We start from the raw sequence: 16,406 nt of genomic DNA on the forward strand, positions 1-16,406 counted from the left end.
CTTCACCTTCTCTGCTCAGTGCCTGTGGGTGCTGTGTGCACACGGCCCTGCAGTCTCATGCCCTTTTACGGGCATTGATGGGGTTGTTACCTATGCTAATCCTATGTTAATTAGACTCACCTGGCACACGCCCTCAACTTATGAGGAGATGGCATTCATCAAGTAGGAACACAGCTGCGAACAATTCTGAGGCTTACGAACGCGTTGATGAATCTGACGTAGGGTTTTCTTAAGGAACTTCTTAAGAACAACTTAAGAAAGAATCTAAGAAGATTCTTAAGAAGATATTGGTGAATGAGGCCCATTGTTATTAACACTTTGGAGACCCTGAAACATCAAGAACTAAGGGAACATTTGATGATTTTCAAAATTCAGACACATTTCTACAAAGTAGAACTGAGGAGCTGCTAACCTCCAGTGGTTTAAAGGAGACATATTTTGCCCCTTTTCCACGAATTTAAATAGTTCCCGGGTGTCTCAAAGACATCTGTGACATGCTTCGGTCAGAATACCCCAAGGATCAAACATAATCGCCTGTCCCTTTAAATGCAAATGAACCACGGCTTGTCCCGCCCCGCCACCTTCAGCACCAGTACTCACATGTAGGTGAGTAGGGGTGGTGTTATGCAAATTCGAAAACTGATGACATCATTGTCAGACAACTGAAGGAACAGCTCGTAAAACCACATGGATTTCAATTTAGGGAGCCTGAAAATTACAGATTGTTTTTGTCAGTTCTCACATTTTGGGGGCCAGAAGGCAAGTCAAACACCCAAATATACTGAATGTTAAAGAGCCTTTAAAAAATGATATTTCCATAATCAGGGTTTATACAGGAATCTTGAAGTTAATTCTAATACCTTTTTAAGACTTTTTCAAGACCTTCTCAATATTTTTCAATACCTCACCGCCACTTCAAGCTGTAACCATTTACATCAGTGACACTTTTAACTAGATAAAGACTATAGACCACTATGATACAACTGAATTCAAAATAGGCTAGGATAATAAATCAAAGGCAAAGTTTATCAAAAAAAAACAAAAAAACACACACATTGCTCCACACTCAAAAAACAAAAACAATAATCTTCTTTTCTTTTTTATGTACCGGTTCATCTTTGTTTTTTAATAAAATGCATAAATTCACACACTTTTACAATGTTTTTTAGGACTGAAACTCTTGGACGGCTAATTCAGAAAAAATACCTTCAAAATTTAAGACTTTATAAAGTCGTGAAAAGACTTTTTAATACTTTTTAAGGGTCTTAATTTTCCCAAAATTGATTTATCACCTTTTAATACTTTTCAAGACCCCGCGGATACCCTGATAATATATCCCCTTTAACTTTTCAGATGGATGCAGTGACATCACATGGGTGTGGTCACTGGGTGCAACAAAATCAAAGTTAACCTTTAGTCAGTGTGAGCTACCTCTAATGTGTTGACTGTTGTTTACCTGGAAGTAGAAGAAGGCCTGACCGAACCAGTAGTGCATGAGGGTGGTCTGCGCGGCGTCGTAGTGGAGCTTCTTCCAGATGAACTGAGCCATGAGCGTCTGGATCAGCAGGCAGCAGCACAGCACTGGCAGGTTGTGAGCTCGAAACAACAGCGAAACCAACAAAACCAAGCCGCTGTAAATCTCCCACAATCCCCTGCTCTTCAGTTTGGCATCTGCTGTGATGATCTGGGATCGCAGCAGGTCCTTGGTGCCCGTGAAGAGGATGCCCAAAACGAAGACATAAACAAAGCGCGCCTCCACCGTTCCCCTAGAAGAGAAAGATTCCAGACTGTGTCATTTTTGCATTTGCAGTAAGCCAGTATTGATTTTCCCCCACAAAACTCCTCGTTCAATATTCAAGTAATTGTGCTACGTGACTCTGGGATGTGGATTCTGGCAGACTTGCTTGCATTTAGCAGTTAAATATCCAGAGCTAGGTTTTGGGGCATTAGAAAAATGATTTAAAGTAGGTTTTATATACTGAATGATAAATGAAAAATAATGCTGCTGATCAAATAAAGCTGCCAACAAGGGCTGTAAAACAAATGACAAGAGCCAAAATCAAGTCAAACTAGTTAACAGAACCAAAACAAGCCTTCACATCATCTCTGCCGCAGCAACAGCGAGGAAAAGAAGGAAGTATGAGGCTCAAAATAATAGCTCATATTTAGACATTTTCTAATGTGACAGACGAGAATTGATCTACAGCCTAAAATACCTGAATGTGTTTCTGTATATGTCAGCCGGAGCCTTTGTTATAATAGGTTTTCAAAGTTCACAGCTTTAATTAATTTCATATCCCTGTCTCTTGTTAGACAGGATTCCTTATATTTCTGTAGCTCATAACCTCCCTTTCATTCGGTATGCAGTGTGTCAATGTAACATTAATAATTAAAGGTGTGAGACTGGAAGACAGAATGAATTGCCTGAGGAAAACAGACTTTCTCGCACCCATCACTCTGTCTGTTGTGGTTGTTTCTGCATCATTATAATTTGAGAAACGGCGTAGTAACATATTTTAGTACATTTCAAGGCTGTGTGACATTTGATCAAACTCCTCTTTCTTAAATTGAGTGCGACAGATTGTAAATACTTGAGGATAATAATAAAAAATGATAACAACAAATGGCAGCGGAAGGACCTGAACCACCAGCTGCTCTTCAAGGTTACAGAAGGATTTTTACAGCAGCTGCCCTGAAATGGTAAAAACGTTTACAGGTGTAATTTAGGTCTGTTGCTATTAAAGACTGTGAAATGTCAAAACTCACTGATGTATCGTCGCCCCCGGATACAAGGCTCCTACTGTTATTATTATTATACTACTACAGCAAGTTTGCTCTTCTGCCTGGACATTTCAAAAATGTATTTTTAGAAACATTCATTTACAGTAACAATTATTAGATAGATAGATAGATAGATAGATAGATAGATAGATAGATAGATAGATAGATAGATAGATAGATAGATAGATAGATAGATAGATAGATAGATAGATAGATAGATAGATAGATAGATAGATAGATAGATAGATAGATAGATAGATAGATAGATAGATAGATAGATAGATAGATAGATAGAACAGTGAGCCTGATTCTACTAGAAGGTTAAAAAAGTTTCTATGAGGCTCTTCTCTTGCTAAAAGGCTTACTCACCATAAATCCTATTCCAACTATCAATAATTTATATGTGCAAAAAGTCCCAAATTGAAGTTTTAAAGGAAAAGTGCTTTCGATTATGAAGGCAATTACATTTAGTCTAATTTCCATTTCAGACATTCAGCATATGCTCTTATCCAGCGAAACTTCAATGAAAAGTTTTTTTTTTTTTTTCATCAAAGCTGCTCTTTAATTAACGTACACAGTTCTTAATATTTGTCCAAAAATGGGAGAATGAGCAAACTGGCCACAATAAAACAAAAAAACAGACAACAATGGGTAGTAAGAGCTGTGGCAGTGACAGGATGATTTATTCTCTTCAGTAATGGATAGTGAAGGGAATAAAGAGCATTAAGAGCTAATGAAGTTCAGGGAGCTGCTGAATTTTCATGGAGTTACAGCCCGAGGAAACTGATGCTTTTAATTGTATTCTCTTCAAACATGTGGAGATTATCACAGGAATCAGAAATACGCTACGCCGACTGACTCCAAAAACCTAGATTATACTCAGAATTGTATCTAGTATTCATTTGAAGCACCTTCGGGTTACATTTCCAAACCGTCACGGTTCAAAAGCTTTACACATTTTAGAAAATCTCAAAAGTGAGACATTAGGACAGCGTTTTGTCTCAGTCAAAAGTAATCACAGAGTAACAAGGACATTTCTTTTGCAGCAGGATGCAGCCGAAGCCTGGAGAGTACAGGATAATAGCTGACCCTGAAGGAGTTGAGCAAGTATTGGACATGTATTATTAATCAGTGTGTTTTATGGAAACCTGTTCCAACAGAGGAAAGGAACAGAGTAATATGCTCCATACAGCACTATTCTTTATTATTCACAACTCCCCTAACAATATGGCACGGATTGTATTCATCATTATTTTATGCAAAGGAAAAGCAGAAAATCCTGGCCTGGATTTGATTTTATGCGAGTGCAGTGATGGATTTGAGGTGCCGGCCTCACTTGCTAACTAATGTGTGGGGTGAAAGAGAATCGACAGAATGACTAACTAATCTTTCTGCTTTTTCCTACGTGTTTGTGCTCAACAACCAGAATTGTGTCACGCGCTCAATGTGGCTGTTATCTTACAACTATGCTTCACACAAGGGGAAGCAGGAGGAAAAAAGAAAAATCAGGAGATTTACATGGTTTCCCTTCTGAAACCTGTGTATTTAAGTCTGAAAGACTGCAGGACTAATCCACATCAGCCTGAAACAATAAACATTTTCCCCAACACTGTGGCGTGCAAAATTCAGTGAGTGCTGAAAGGCGCCTTGTTTGCTTTGACATTTTCAAAACAGAAAGCAAAAGCTCTCCTTCTTGTCAAAGCAATAAAGGCCAATTGCTGTCTATTTGCAGCCCCCTCCCCAAAAAGTGGCTGTCGTTATTTTAAGCTTCTCCCTATTATAGCGAATCACACTTTCCTCTACAGAGGAAAAAAAGTGTAAATGACAGATTTGCTCCTAATAGATTCCTCAAAACGTCCAATCGGTACTTAAATTAGACTAGTCATGGCACTAAGGTAGTATTATGTAATCTCTGATTACCATCCAACTCTGTGGACAAGCAGCAGGCAGCAGGAACTGCAATAACGTTAAAAAAAGACTCCCCTTGTGCGGCCCCTTGTGTCCCTTCCCTCCCATCCCTCATGTCCACTTCAAGCACTGTGGCTTGTAATAGACATAAAAAAATAAAGTCATGCTTTTAAACAGAGGGATGTGAGCGAGCTGACGCACAGAGGCAGCATGTAACCACGGCTGACGCTGGGTTAATAATGCTGCATTTCCACGTGTCGGTGGCATGAGAAGTGTTGAGTTCCAGTCAGACCGCTGCCGGTAATTGTCAAGTCATTAGCGCAGGACGTCAATCCTATCAACCCTCCTCAGTCCTCACATTATTACTGTCATTTTGTCAGAGTCCTCTATTTGCCCTTTGACAGGCTGTAGTCCAGACCACCGAGGTCACGGCGAGTCCAGTCTTAGTCCAGAACAGCAACAAAGAAGAGGCCAAAGTTGTTGTGATAATGGTGCTCAGCTGTGTCTTGCAGCGTGGCACATTCATCATAGAGAACAATGCTCAGAGTGCACAGTGTTATTTTTGGCTGCATTCGTTGAGATTTGAGAACGACACCTCGGAAAGAGTCAAGTTTTTGCTTCAGAGAGCCACAATCAGATTAATAAAACAAAGCAGCTCATTAAACATTCATCAGAGCAGATACAGTACTACTGTAGCCTGAATGCATTCATTAATCTGTTGATTTAGTCAGGTGAGTCTACATTAAAAACGACTGAAAATGGGTCTGAAACATATTCCAGCCTGATTCTGATTCTCTCTGAGATCTCTCTCATAATAAACACATCATCATGACTTTATATAAGAGATGATCGATATCTTCAAAACCCCTGTAAACTAATTCTGTCCATCAGCTCCTCACTCTGAGCGATGGAGTTTCCTACATACTAAACATATTATTTTCTCTGGAGTTTTGGTCATTTCACATGAGAGATGAATGTATCAGTGTGTCTGTCTGCGCTCTTCTCTCTGGTTGAGGTGGGCGGGGCCATGATGGGACAAAAAGGTGACGTTACGAGGGACATCATGGATGACGTCACAAAATCTCTTCGTCATTCACTCACTCAGTATTCCCACTATAACACACATCCGGTTTAAAGTCAGCGGTCAGCTTTATAGTGAGATTTCAAACACTTATGAGTCATCATCATTTCACATGGTTTCTGTCATTTTCACACTCGCTAAAAAAATGTGTCACACTGCACTGATTGTGAGCAGAAAAAAAAAAGTCACACATGGCATTAAGCCAGCGCTGTGCTTTTATGCACAGTTGACGACTCCCGGGGTGGGCTTGTGGTTTGGGATAGTTTCACTGATCTGAGTCCCTGTGTCTGCAGGCAGTTGACTGGTACATGTGGAGAACTCCTACGGCTCCCAGTGTGTGACAGGGACAGGGTTGTAAAAGTCCTGCCTCACTCACGATGCACAAGTACTGACTTCCCTGGAGATTTAATTTAACATCTTAATCTGGTTTGATAAGGTTTAATAAAACATTCTTTATTAATCCTAACCACGTGTCTCCTCTTGTGTTGAGCCAGGATCGTTACCAATGTACCACACACGCACACACACACAAACACACACTTCCCCGGGGTGTCCAGGTGCTTTCAAGCCTGCACATTACATGACCAGTCAAATCTCATATTTGCTGCATTGTGTGATGTTAATAGTAGTGACAGTGGACAGAAAATAGTAGCTTGTCAAGCTGTGGTACGGAGGAGCTGCCTGGATATAATGTTACCTTGGAAACAGGCGCCCGTGTTCCAGCAAGTGAATAAGAAAAGGTAAGACTACGTCCAATCCCCTCAACATGTTTGGTTTATCCCCTTCATCAATCACCTGCGTCGGGCTAACACTTACAGTAAATCAACCAAAACAAGTCATCGGCTGCCAGTGGGGAAGCTTTGAAGCAGACGGACGGACGCCTGAGGACGAGGAGGCCCCGCCCACGCCGTCTGAGCCCCGGCTTTTTCTGTGGGACACAGCTGAGCGGGTCGAAGTCGCCGCGATTGAAATTCCACGGGGAGCAGGCGGCAGACTTTAAAACAATGGTTACAGACAAAACATCTAATTACGCAGCAAAGCACTAGATCAATACCTGCGTCGCTGGCAGCGCTCGTCGCGTCTCTTTTCCTTCGGCTTTATGTTTGATTCAAAAGCACTACTTTCAAAAAGAAGAGGCAGCATGATGTAGAAAGATGAAGCACCGACAGAAGCAGTTTTGTGAACAATACCTTGAAGTCAGTGGAGGATAATAATTTGTTAAATGTTAGCAGTGATACATTGAACCAACACAGAACTCCTTTAAAACAGGATCATAAAATGCTTTACCTCTTGGGTAATAAAACTGAAAACTGAATTCTGTCTGTGTGTGTGTGTGTGTGTGTTTCTTTCTGACTATGAGTTTGTGTGTGTGGCAGGGGTTCACAGGTGTTTTGAGACGAGTTTGAATACATTTCCATTTTTAAGCGGGCTCGGTATGCATGAATATTTTTAAATTGGGAACCTGTGCAACAGCCCCTCTCTAGATAAAGCACTACATGGTAAAATAGGTCATGTTTTGTGCAGGTGTGTGAAGCAAACAGACACAAACGCAAACATAAACATTGTAAACGCTTTCTTTGTGTCTTTAGGTTTGGTAGGAAACGTGCCATAAAGTCAGAGGGGGAATGGCTGTGATGCACACAGGCTCAGACAGGTTTGGCCCTCAGCCGGCTGCTTTGATGTCGAGCTCCTTCCTATCGGAGCACTTGTTCAGAAAATGTAATTTGCTTCATCTTTTATGTTAAATTGGTGGTTACCTTGCCTTATGGATGTTTTATGCTGTTAGTGTTCAGGTAGTATTGAAGGTTATTTCAAAATCCTGCTTAATAAAAAATAATGCAAGGCACATGTTTACCCTGTCGGTTGGCTGCCGCTCTATTTTTAGGTTGGTTTTCTGATGCCGGTGTGTGCAGGAGGAGAGACGGGGAAACAGACAGAGAGAGGTAAACCGTATCCACTGTGACATCAATCCAAGTTACTCTTTGAACCGTTTAAAGTGAGCAGCGTCGGCTGTTCTCAACCCCATTAGCCATTTTGAAAGATGCAACGGCACAATTAGGCAGTTGGTACAAAGGGAAGCCGAGGAGGGGACCAGGGAGTTGTCAAGAGGCTTTACTGTGATAAAAACAGAGAAAGAGTAACCCAGGAAGAGCAGACTTTAAAAAGGGTCATTATACAAAGTCATTCCTTTTTATATTCACATTATAGTGTGAAGGGAGAAGCACAGCAGCTAAAAAGTGAGACACTGTGCAACATTTTGGGCTCTTTCACTTCAGAGAAAGAGAAACTGCTTTGATATTGTATCTAAAATAATCATAAATTCAACTTTATGGTTCTTTAAAAATACCAAACCATAAAAAAAAGAAGAAAAAAAATCAGACCCATGGGAAATTTACTACAGTGCTTGATTCCTACAACTCTGCAACTGCAAGCTGCATTAAACTAAAATCAAAGCACTATTTTAGTGCAGTTGCACAAGACCAGAGTTGTTTTTGGCCTAAGAAGCTCCTACCAGAGTGGACTAAATCTAAAGCAGATTCTTGAGGTGGAGCAGCTTAATGATCAACTCGTTGAGGTGTGACGAGAAAAACTGAAGGGCCGGGTCAACCTGTCAATCACACGGTTTGTCAAAAGGAGCCGGGGTCCCTGCATGGCTCTAGTTCAGGTGTCTTTGTATAGGTGAAGGTGAGAGGTTGAGCTTTTAATTAGGTGAGCGAGTAGGAGAGGCTGCCAAGGAGAACAGGAAAGGTTAGAGGGTGCAAGGTACTGGTGCTAGATGAAGGGAGGTCAGGAGAACTAGACAGGAGAACTGTGTGCAGTCCTGCACACTCATTATTTTCTGACGGAGGTTAGTAGCAGATAAGTCTGTGCCAAGCTACAGTCTGCAGAGTAAAAAAATTAACACATTTAGGAGCTGCAATATCGTCGATTTCCTCTTTGTTTAGACAATGTTAACAGCGGCTATTAGACTGGACTGAAGGTGATACAGTACGTCCAGTGAAAATAGGCATCGGTCTTCAAGCCTACTAATCTATATTTTAAGGCAATCATTGAACATGACTAGTTATTATTCAGGTGGAGTTCAAGGACAGAGAAGTATCCTAAAGGCAGTGGACACTGGGGGGTTATGCATCAGATGAAAGGTTTTATCGTTTGTATAATGAATGTGATTATGAACTTGGTATGCCTGAATGGGGCTGAAGGGTCTTAGAGGGGAGATTCTCACCCAAGGGAATTTACCTTGAGGGTTTCACTGCATTTACAGGTTTTAATAAACCCAACCTGATTTTTCCATTAATGGCACCAAGAGGAACTGAGGACCATTTTAAGAACTGCAATATCATGTTTATGTGGCATATCGAAGCTCAATAAACACAACAGCTCTGGCTGATGGAACTTTCATTAGTTTTTTGCAGCTATTTGATCAGTGAGCAAAGTAAAGGACAAATATAATTTTGTGTGAATGTGTGTCTATGGTAGAAAAAGGTCTTTATGAGCGGGGGAAATTAACTGTATGAATGTGACTGTGACTGTGGCTTCTCTTGTAGAGTGCTCTGAGTGGTCAATAAGACTAGAAAAGCGCTATGTGCAGTCCATTTACCATTTATAGCTGGGACCTGATGAAAGCTCTAGATGCTGGTCAGCACTCTCCCAGGTGCTGAGATTTCTCATTTCAAAAACTCACTGTCCAGTCTGTGCTGTATTTTGCGAATGTAGAGACTCCCAGAGGAGAGTGTGCTGTCTGCGTCCATGTGCTGCTCTTTTCTCTGCTCTGCATTAGCAAACAAAGCCTCAATAAAAACAAAACAAGAAACAACTAATTTTCAAGACAAATTTACTGGAGTATTATGCCAATATTCTGCATGGTGATATATTACCTCTTCATTTTCCCTGTTCAATCTCTATTCTAATTACCCAGCCTGCTCCTCTGTGTTGTGAAAGTGTGACTTGTTTTCATCAGGTACAGACGACAGGGGAAGTGCGAGGGGTTGTCGGCCGTGTCAGGGACTTGTGTTAGAGGAGAAAAGACCTGTCAATACCACTGCAGTCGATTATATCAACACTAATAAAATAAATGGTTTAGGTGGTTTTTAGGTTTAGACTTATTGTAAAAGAAAAAGTACAGCTGTTAGTCACCACAGTTACCGTGACGTGGGTCTGAGCGTTCGTCCCAGATGACACGTGCAGCACCGGAGGCTGCACACTCGGCTGCATCACAGCACAAACCCCGGTACTTTAAATCAGCTCACTAACAGGAGACGGCAATCTACCAAGTGTTATGAAGAAAGAGATGGTGGTGCAGGGGTTCATAAAAGACTTACTTGGACATAGTAGGACCGGAGTGTTGCCAGGGAAACAAGACATTATCAACAGCTGCCCGGTAGCTGTAGACACCCAGGAGTCCGAGGGCGAGCGCTACCTTGGAGACCCATGAGCAGCGTCTTTGAACCAGGAGGTAGATGAGGACCAAACAGAAAGCAGCCAGCAGCGAAAGAACCGTCTTGTGTTCGGAGCTAAGGAGAAGCCAACAGACACACATTAGAGATGGAAGACACACGGCACTATGATATGAAAGGGCTCTTTCTGGAAAAAAAAAGTGAAATCCATTCACATTTAACACATCTGTGTAAACAGTTTTCAATATATTTGCTTATTTCAGTCTAAAATATAGAAGGTGGAGGAAGGAGAAGGAGTGTATTACGTGATTTCATTTCAATAATTCAAAAGAAAAAAGACAGCTTGAACCTTGAAGTGGAGTCTTTTCTGAGAACATTTTGATGAGATAAAATACTGTCAGTCATATCCAGCAGCAGTAGTTTAAACTTTAAAGAGTCACGGACCTTCAATTGTTCACTGGATTTTAAAGCAATACAGTGTGAAATTACACCACACTGAGCACAGACAGGAAATAAGACCTCAGAGGACGTATCAAAGTTGAATAGAAGCTGTGTATTTAGCCGTTAGCGGGATCAGACAGGAACTGGAAGTCGGGTACTCTGAGACAAGACGTGGCGTAACGCTACCTAGATCTCATTATACAAGCAACAGGCAGTGCAGGTAGGAGAGAAAGGGCAGCGCTGGACAGGGAAAAGGTCAAAATCCACATCTCTATTCCACGACGTGATGCATGTTAAAGAACAAACCATAATCCCTCTGCCCCGCGCTCCTGACAGAATATTAATGGCTCAGGACTGGTCACAGTTTTACAGAGAAATCACAGTTTTTCTACAGTTTGAGCCATCACAGGAGGCCGTTTTGCCTTTCTCTTCTCAGTCATTTAAAAGAATGCTAAGTGGCGGCTCCTGTCAGCTCCTCAGCCGGCAAACAGCACTTAGAATATTTCCCTGTCAGAGGAACACGCTTGTTTGGTATGACCACCCTACACCTTGTATTTGCCGCCTGTGAGGACCATTTTGTTATCAAATTTAACATGTCTGTGTAATAATTGTGAATAATATATAATGTGTATGTCACTCATTCAGCCTTGTCAATGGCTACTTCAGGAGGTGAGATCCTATATTTCCCACAATGGCTTTCAACACTCCATCGAGAGCAGGAATGAACTTATTGCATTGATCTCTTACACCTTTGTGTAGGTGGAGACTGAACATCTTGTCATTGGACTGCGTTCACGTCCACCGGGGCTCCTGTCTTCAGACAAATACATATCTCTGCCTTTATAAGATGAGTTTATGCCCAAGTGACGGCTGAATATCACTGCTTAAAAAAGTGACTGTTCAATTCAATGTTGCACTAAAACTTCAACTTTGCACCACTTTTTTCCCTCCCTCCTCTCTCCTTCATCTGCAGCTTTGTGGAAAATGAGTTTTTGTAATGTCCTGTCACCTACATGTTCCCGCATGTCCACATAAAAATGAAAAATATACTACACACACTATAGCACAAGACTAATAGTCCTCAGCTCTGCTAGAAGCCCCATGTTCATTACAGCCAACAACAGTACTGTTTATATTGTTTGACAGAACAAACAACATACTGAGGCTGTTTGTGGAGCCGCAGCAGCGTTGGAGATGGAACTGAAATGTTTGTCTTGAGCAAGAAGAGAAAAACACAAGGAGTCAGTCGACTCAAAGGGATCCATGCATATGTTAAACAGCCTTTGAATCAAATACCACTTTCAGATCCATTTTATATATCCTGCTCTTTTGTGTTGTTTAATAAGGAACTCCGCAGACTTCAGAGATACTAAAGAGAGAAACACATTGTTCTTTTTGTTATTCAAACAGCGGCGCATCTTTCCCCTGGAGAACATCTTAGGAGTCACGGCTCTGCCAAGGTAATTCTGACTCAACCAGGTAGCTGCTGCTGCTAACACCCACTCTGTGCTTTGATGCCGAATAAAACAACTCAGGTTCACAAGCCAACACAGCTGCCTAGCCAGGATTGCTAGCCCTGTTGTTGAGTTTAATATGCTCCATATTTGTGAATTAACAACAATACAGATGAGAATTAGCACTCGACCTGACTGGACCATGGAGCTTTTAGCATCTTTCAGCTTATTGTTTTGGTTTTATCCCCCAAAACTCTCAACTCTCAAGAGCGTTGAGAAAAATCAAAGGCAAAAAACCTTCAATATAAACCCACTTTGTATGTGAAGCGTTAAACTGAAAAAGAGCCAGATATTTCCCCCAGGAGTTGGTAGAAATAAACAGACTGAATGAATATATGAATACTGACAAGGGAAACTTGGTTAGGTTGAAATAAATGACTATGTATACAGTATATATGAGTGTCACAATAAAAATATCAGTGGAGAAATCTAAATAAGATCTAACACGATCGAAAGTAACCCAATTCATCAATAATCTTTTCTTGAGGATTGTGACAGTGATTAATATTTCAAATCAAATGTTTTTCAGTATTCCACTGTTATCAATAATTTTATTCCATGTCTCAGCTTTTGCATTTTAGAATATCTGTAATTTTGCTAGTGTCAGCATGGTAACAAGTAAACACCAACCTGTTCAGCCAGTGTCCAACATCAGGAAGATGAGCCCACTGCACACCGGTCTGGTTGAGGGAGCGCAGCAGTCGGCAGCAGGCCAGAGTAAAGGGCGGCGTGGCTAATGCTAGCCACTTCTCTGAGTAAATCTCTGCCTTAGGGGGAGTGGAGGGACGGCAGTCTTTGGAGGGAAGGATGTACTCTTCTTCCTCTTCTCCTCCTGAGCCCCTCTGCTCCCTGAAGTACTTGCGGCAGACGTCCTGGAAGACGGCGAGGCAGAGGGTGTTGAGCAGAAAGTACCACGTTTGGTGCTCTTCCTCTACGAAGCTGCTGGAGGCCAAGCTCAGAGTGTGTCCGGTGGTGCCGGCCAGCAGCAGCACGTCCAGCTCCGACAGCGACCACTTACTGCCACTCCCCACTGGAGACTACAAAGGAGAGGAAAATGCATTAAAACATGCACTTACAGTAAGAGCAAGACATATTAAAGGGATAGTTAAACATTTTAGCAAATTCGCCTATTGCCATAATCCCTATAGTCACAGGGGTAGGTTCATTACCTTTAATTATCCGTGCATGTTGTTTTGAGATCGGCGGGGCAGAGACGCTAGCTGCTCAGTGAACACAATGGAGGTGAACGGTACAAAACTCATCAAATACACAATCCAACAACTCCAAAACACTCTGGTGGACAAGTTGTGACCTGCACATTCACCACGCTATGAGATAATCGTGTAACACTATGAGTTGTTTTCGAGGCAAATGCAGCCGGAACTACTTTCCAGACTTGGCTGATGGGCGGAGTGATTTCAAAAGTAAAGTCGTTCAGAGTATTTGCTTCATGTGTCATAATGTTACATAATTATACATGATTATTTCATAGCATGGTGAATGTGCAGGTCACAACTGTCCACAAGAGTGTTTATGAGTTGTTGGATTGTGTATTTGATGAGTTTTAAGGGACAGGGGTCCGGTACCCTTCACCTCTATTATGTTACCTGAGCAGCTCACGTCTCTGCCCAGTGGATCTCAAAACAACATGTACCGATAATCAAAGGTAATGAACCTACTCGTAGGAGTGTAGGAATTATGGCAAAAGGTGAATTTGCCAAAATGTTAATATGTCCAAAATGAGTTACATGTGGGTACAGTGGCAGGCAGGCAATCTGTTTCTGAGCTGGGTATCTCATGAACAGTAGAAGACCAGTTGTTCTCGGGCTTTGTAACATGACACATTAAAGCAGAAGTAAGTGGTCCGGTCGTTTTCGCTAATGCTGCGTTCCAGGCAGGCTTTTGAAATCGTAAATTACAGCTTCAAGTCACAATTTACGACTTTGTAGCGTTTCAGGCAACCCACTCGTGTTTTTCCGACCTGTTTTACCGGTGAAAGTCACTATAACGGCCACTCGTAACTTCCGACCGGTGAACTCGTACCAGATCGAACTGGTACGATTTCACGGTCGGAAAAATACGAGTTTCCTTGAACGCACCATAACAGTCCTCGTCCCTACGTCGCCACATTCACGGCGTCCCTTGGCTGCACACATAGCCCTGCATGCCGTTCTCTCTCCTCATTGGATAAAAACTGTAGGATACGATAAATGTTTTCTCCTCGGCTCAGAGCAGAGCAGAGTGACTGACAGACCCGTGTTTCAGTCCAAACACTCTATGTAAGTGATTGCTGTCGGAAGATATAACTATTTAAGACTTATATTAACACAAATATATCACTTAATTCTGCTTTAAGATGGCATTCAAACATAACAGCCCTGAGCAAGTCCAAATCTTAGCAGCAGGTTTCCTGTATCGCCAAATCTATTTAACTTGATGCTATTTACAAATGTTGTATGAGATGCAACTAGCACAACACACAGGCCAAACTAGACTCTCATCCCATTTCCAACTCGCCCACCTCTGTGCTGTTTCTCCACCAGCAATTACAATTTTATTGTCCAAAATGTGTTGTGTGTGGTTCAACTCAGTGGTGTAATTTGTTGGATCAAACTGCTGCCTGGGTGATTCATAGCAATCTACTTCAATGCCGAGATAAACTCATCTTGCGACTCTCATTAAATGACCTACGTACCTCATAATAAAACAATGCAATCTGCAACCACTTACACCTGCTCTGTGATCTCACACAGCTCGTTCTTGGCTTGTGTTGAGTGATGAATATCTGTCCACACCAGAGACATGAGTGAAAAGCTCCTGTGGCTCATGCTGCTGAGGGAAAGACGCCATGACGCGGCACTGCAGACAGTGGCCGTGAGCTGTCGTTCATAAATTGTGTGAAGTCACATTCTTAAGATTGGTGTTTGTCCAATCACTGTCTTGTTTGCCACTTATTCAAAGCTGACAGCACATTGCCATGCAAATCAAGTTCAAGTCAAGTTCAGCCGGCCTCTTAGTTCAGCAGCAATATTTTAGCCAAACAAATATCCAGACGCACATCGGAGCCTGTGGCCTGCACAGAGTACAAGCTACAGGCTTCGACGTGTGTCTGAATAGCTGCAGTGTTGCATACTTCTTTCTCCTTTACAAATCTACAGGCTATTGTTGTTCTATACAACACGGTGCGGCATTTAATATTTGATGCTGGTGTTTGGGTGAACTGGACAAAAGGTAAAGGTATGATACAAGTTCAACAAGAAGTTTGCATGATCCCTTGTTTTCAGAATCTCCAGCTGTTGTTGTTGTTCTATGATTTTATCTAATAAACACAAAGGCACTGAATCATCTACTGTAGATGTAGCTGAAGCTTTTGACAGGTAATGAATCAGGCCCTTCGTTTGGTTGTCGATTCACTGTGAGTAAAAACTCTGAGCCATCATGGTGTTACTGACGAGAGGACTGAAGTCCTGTAGGGCTATTCCTGCTTTGATTGGGAGATAAAACATGTCAAACATGTCGTAGCCCAAAGGGAGCTGTTACATGTTTTTCAAGCTCCATTGCTTCCTGCTCGAGTCCTTCTCTCCTCCAGTGGTTGTCAAATTGTGAAATCTCTCAAGAAGAAATTCTACTGTTTTCCTCCCTGAATAAGTCATTTGCAAACTCATTGGGTCGTCTCGCCGAGGATGAAATGCACGACGCAAATCACTTCTGAATTAATTACAGAAACATTTTCATTTGTATAGAATCAATAACACCCTATTGGCATGGAAACTCAAAAAAATGTATGTCCCACAAATAAACCACAGACTGTCAATAATCAAATATAAGAGAATATCCAGAGTAAATGACCGGAGAGTAGGGATACACTTATTGATCAGCTGCTGATCATTATTGGCTGGTTTTCATTAAAACTGATCACCTGTGGTTAACCCTCTAGTGTCTACTGTTGACAGACGCTCTGTGTGTCCTGTCACGTCACTTTACTGCACCAGCACACATCAGGTCACCAAGACTAAACAACACGCTGGCTGTGTGGGACTGGGAGTGTGTGAGACACATGTAACATGCACCATCTACAACACATGGCATCGATTTTATTTCTGTCTTTTGAAAATGACCAGGGTCAAACACACACAGAGCTGCAGCCGCGTTCACATTTATTTTATCACAATTTAAATGCAGCCCATATCCACCTTGAAATCCTATTATGTTTAAGATTACAAAATGTAACCGAGTTAATGTTCAGGGACATATGGCTTTTATTCATTAAGACTATTTACACTG

General features: G+C 41.8%; 1 protein-coding gene across 1 annotated transcript in view; it reads right to left on the bottom strand.

Annotated features, from left to right (window-relative positions):
• Positions 1-16,406, bottom strand: part of pigg (phosphatidylinositol glycan anchor biosynthesis class G (EMM blood group)) — a 61,737-nt gene that overhangs the window by 14,444 nt on the left and 30,887 nt on the right. Inside the window, exons 9-11 of the mRNA XM_085788488.1 lie at positions 12,753-13,159; positions 10,093-10,284; positions 1,457-1,766 (exon numbers count right to left, since the gene is read on the bottom strand). Coding sequence (XP_085644614.1) covers positions 1,457-1,766; positions 10,093-10,284; positions 12,753-13,159 — 909 coding nt within the window. The remainder of the gene's footprint in view (positions 1-1,456; positions 1,767-10,092; positions 10,285-12,752; positions 13,160-16,406) is intronic.

This window comes from Trachurus japonicus, chromosome 10, assembly GCF_045865225.1.
Source record: "Trachurus japonicus isolate A0001 chromosome 10, Traja_1.0".
NCBI classification, from domain to species: domain Eukaryota; kingdom Metazoa; phylum Chordata; class Actinopteri; order Carangiformes; family Carangidae; genus Trachurus; species Trachurus japonicus.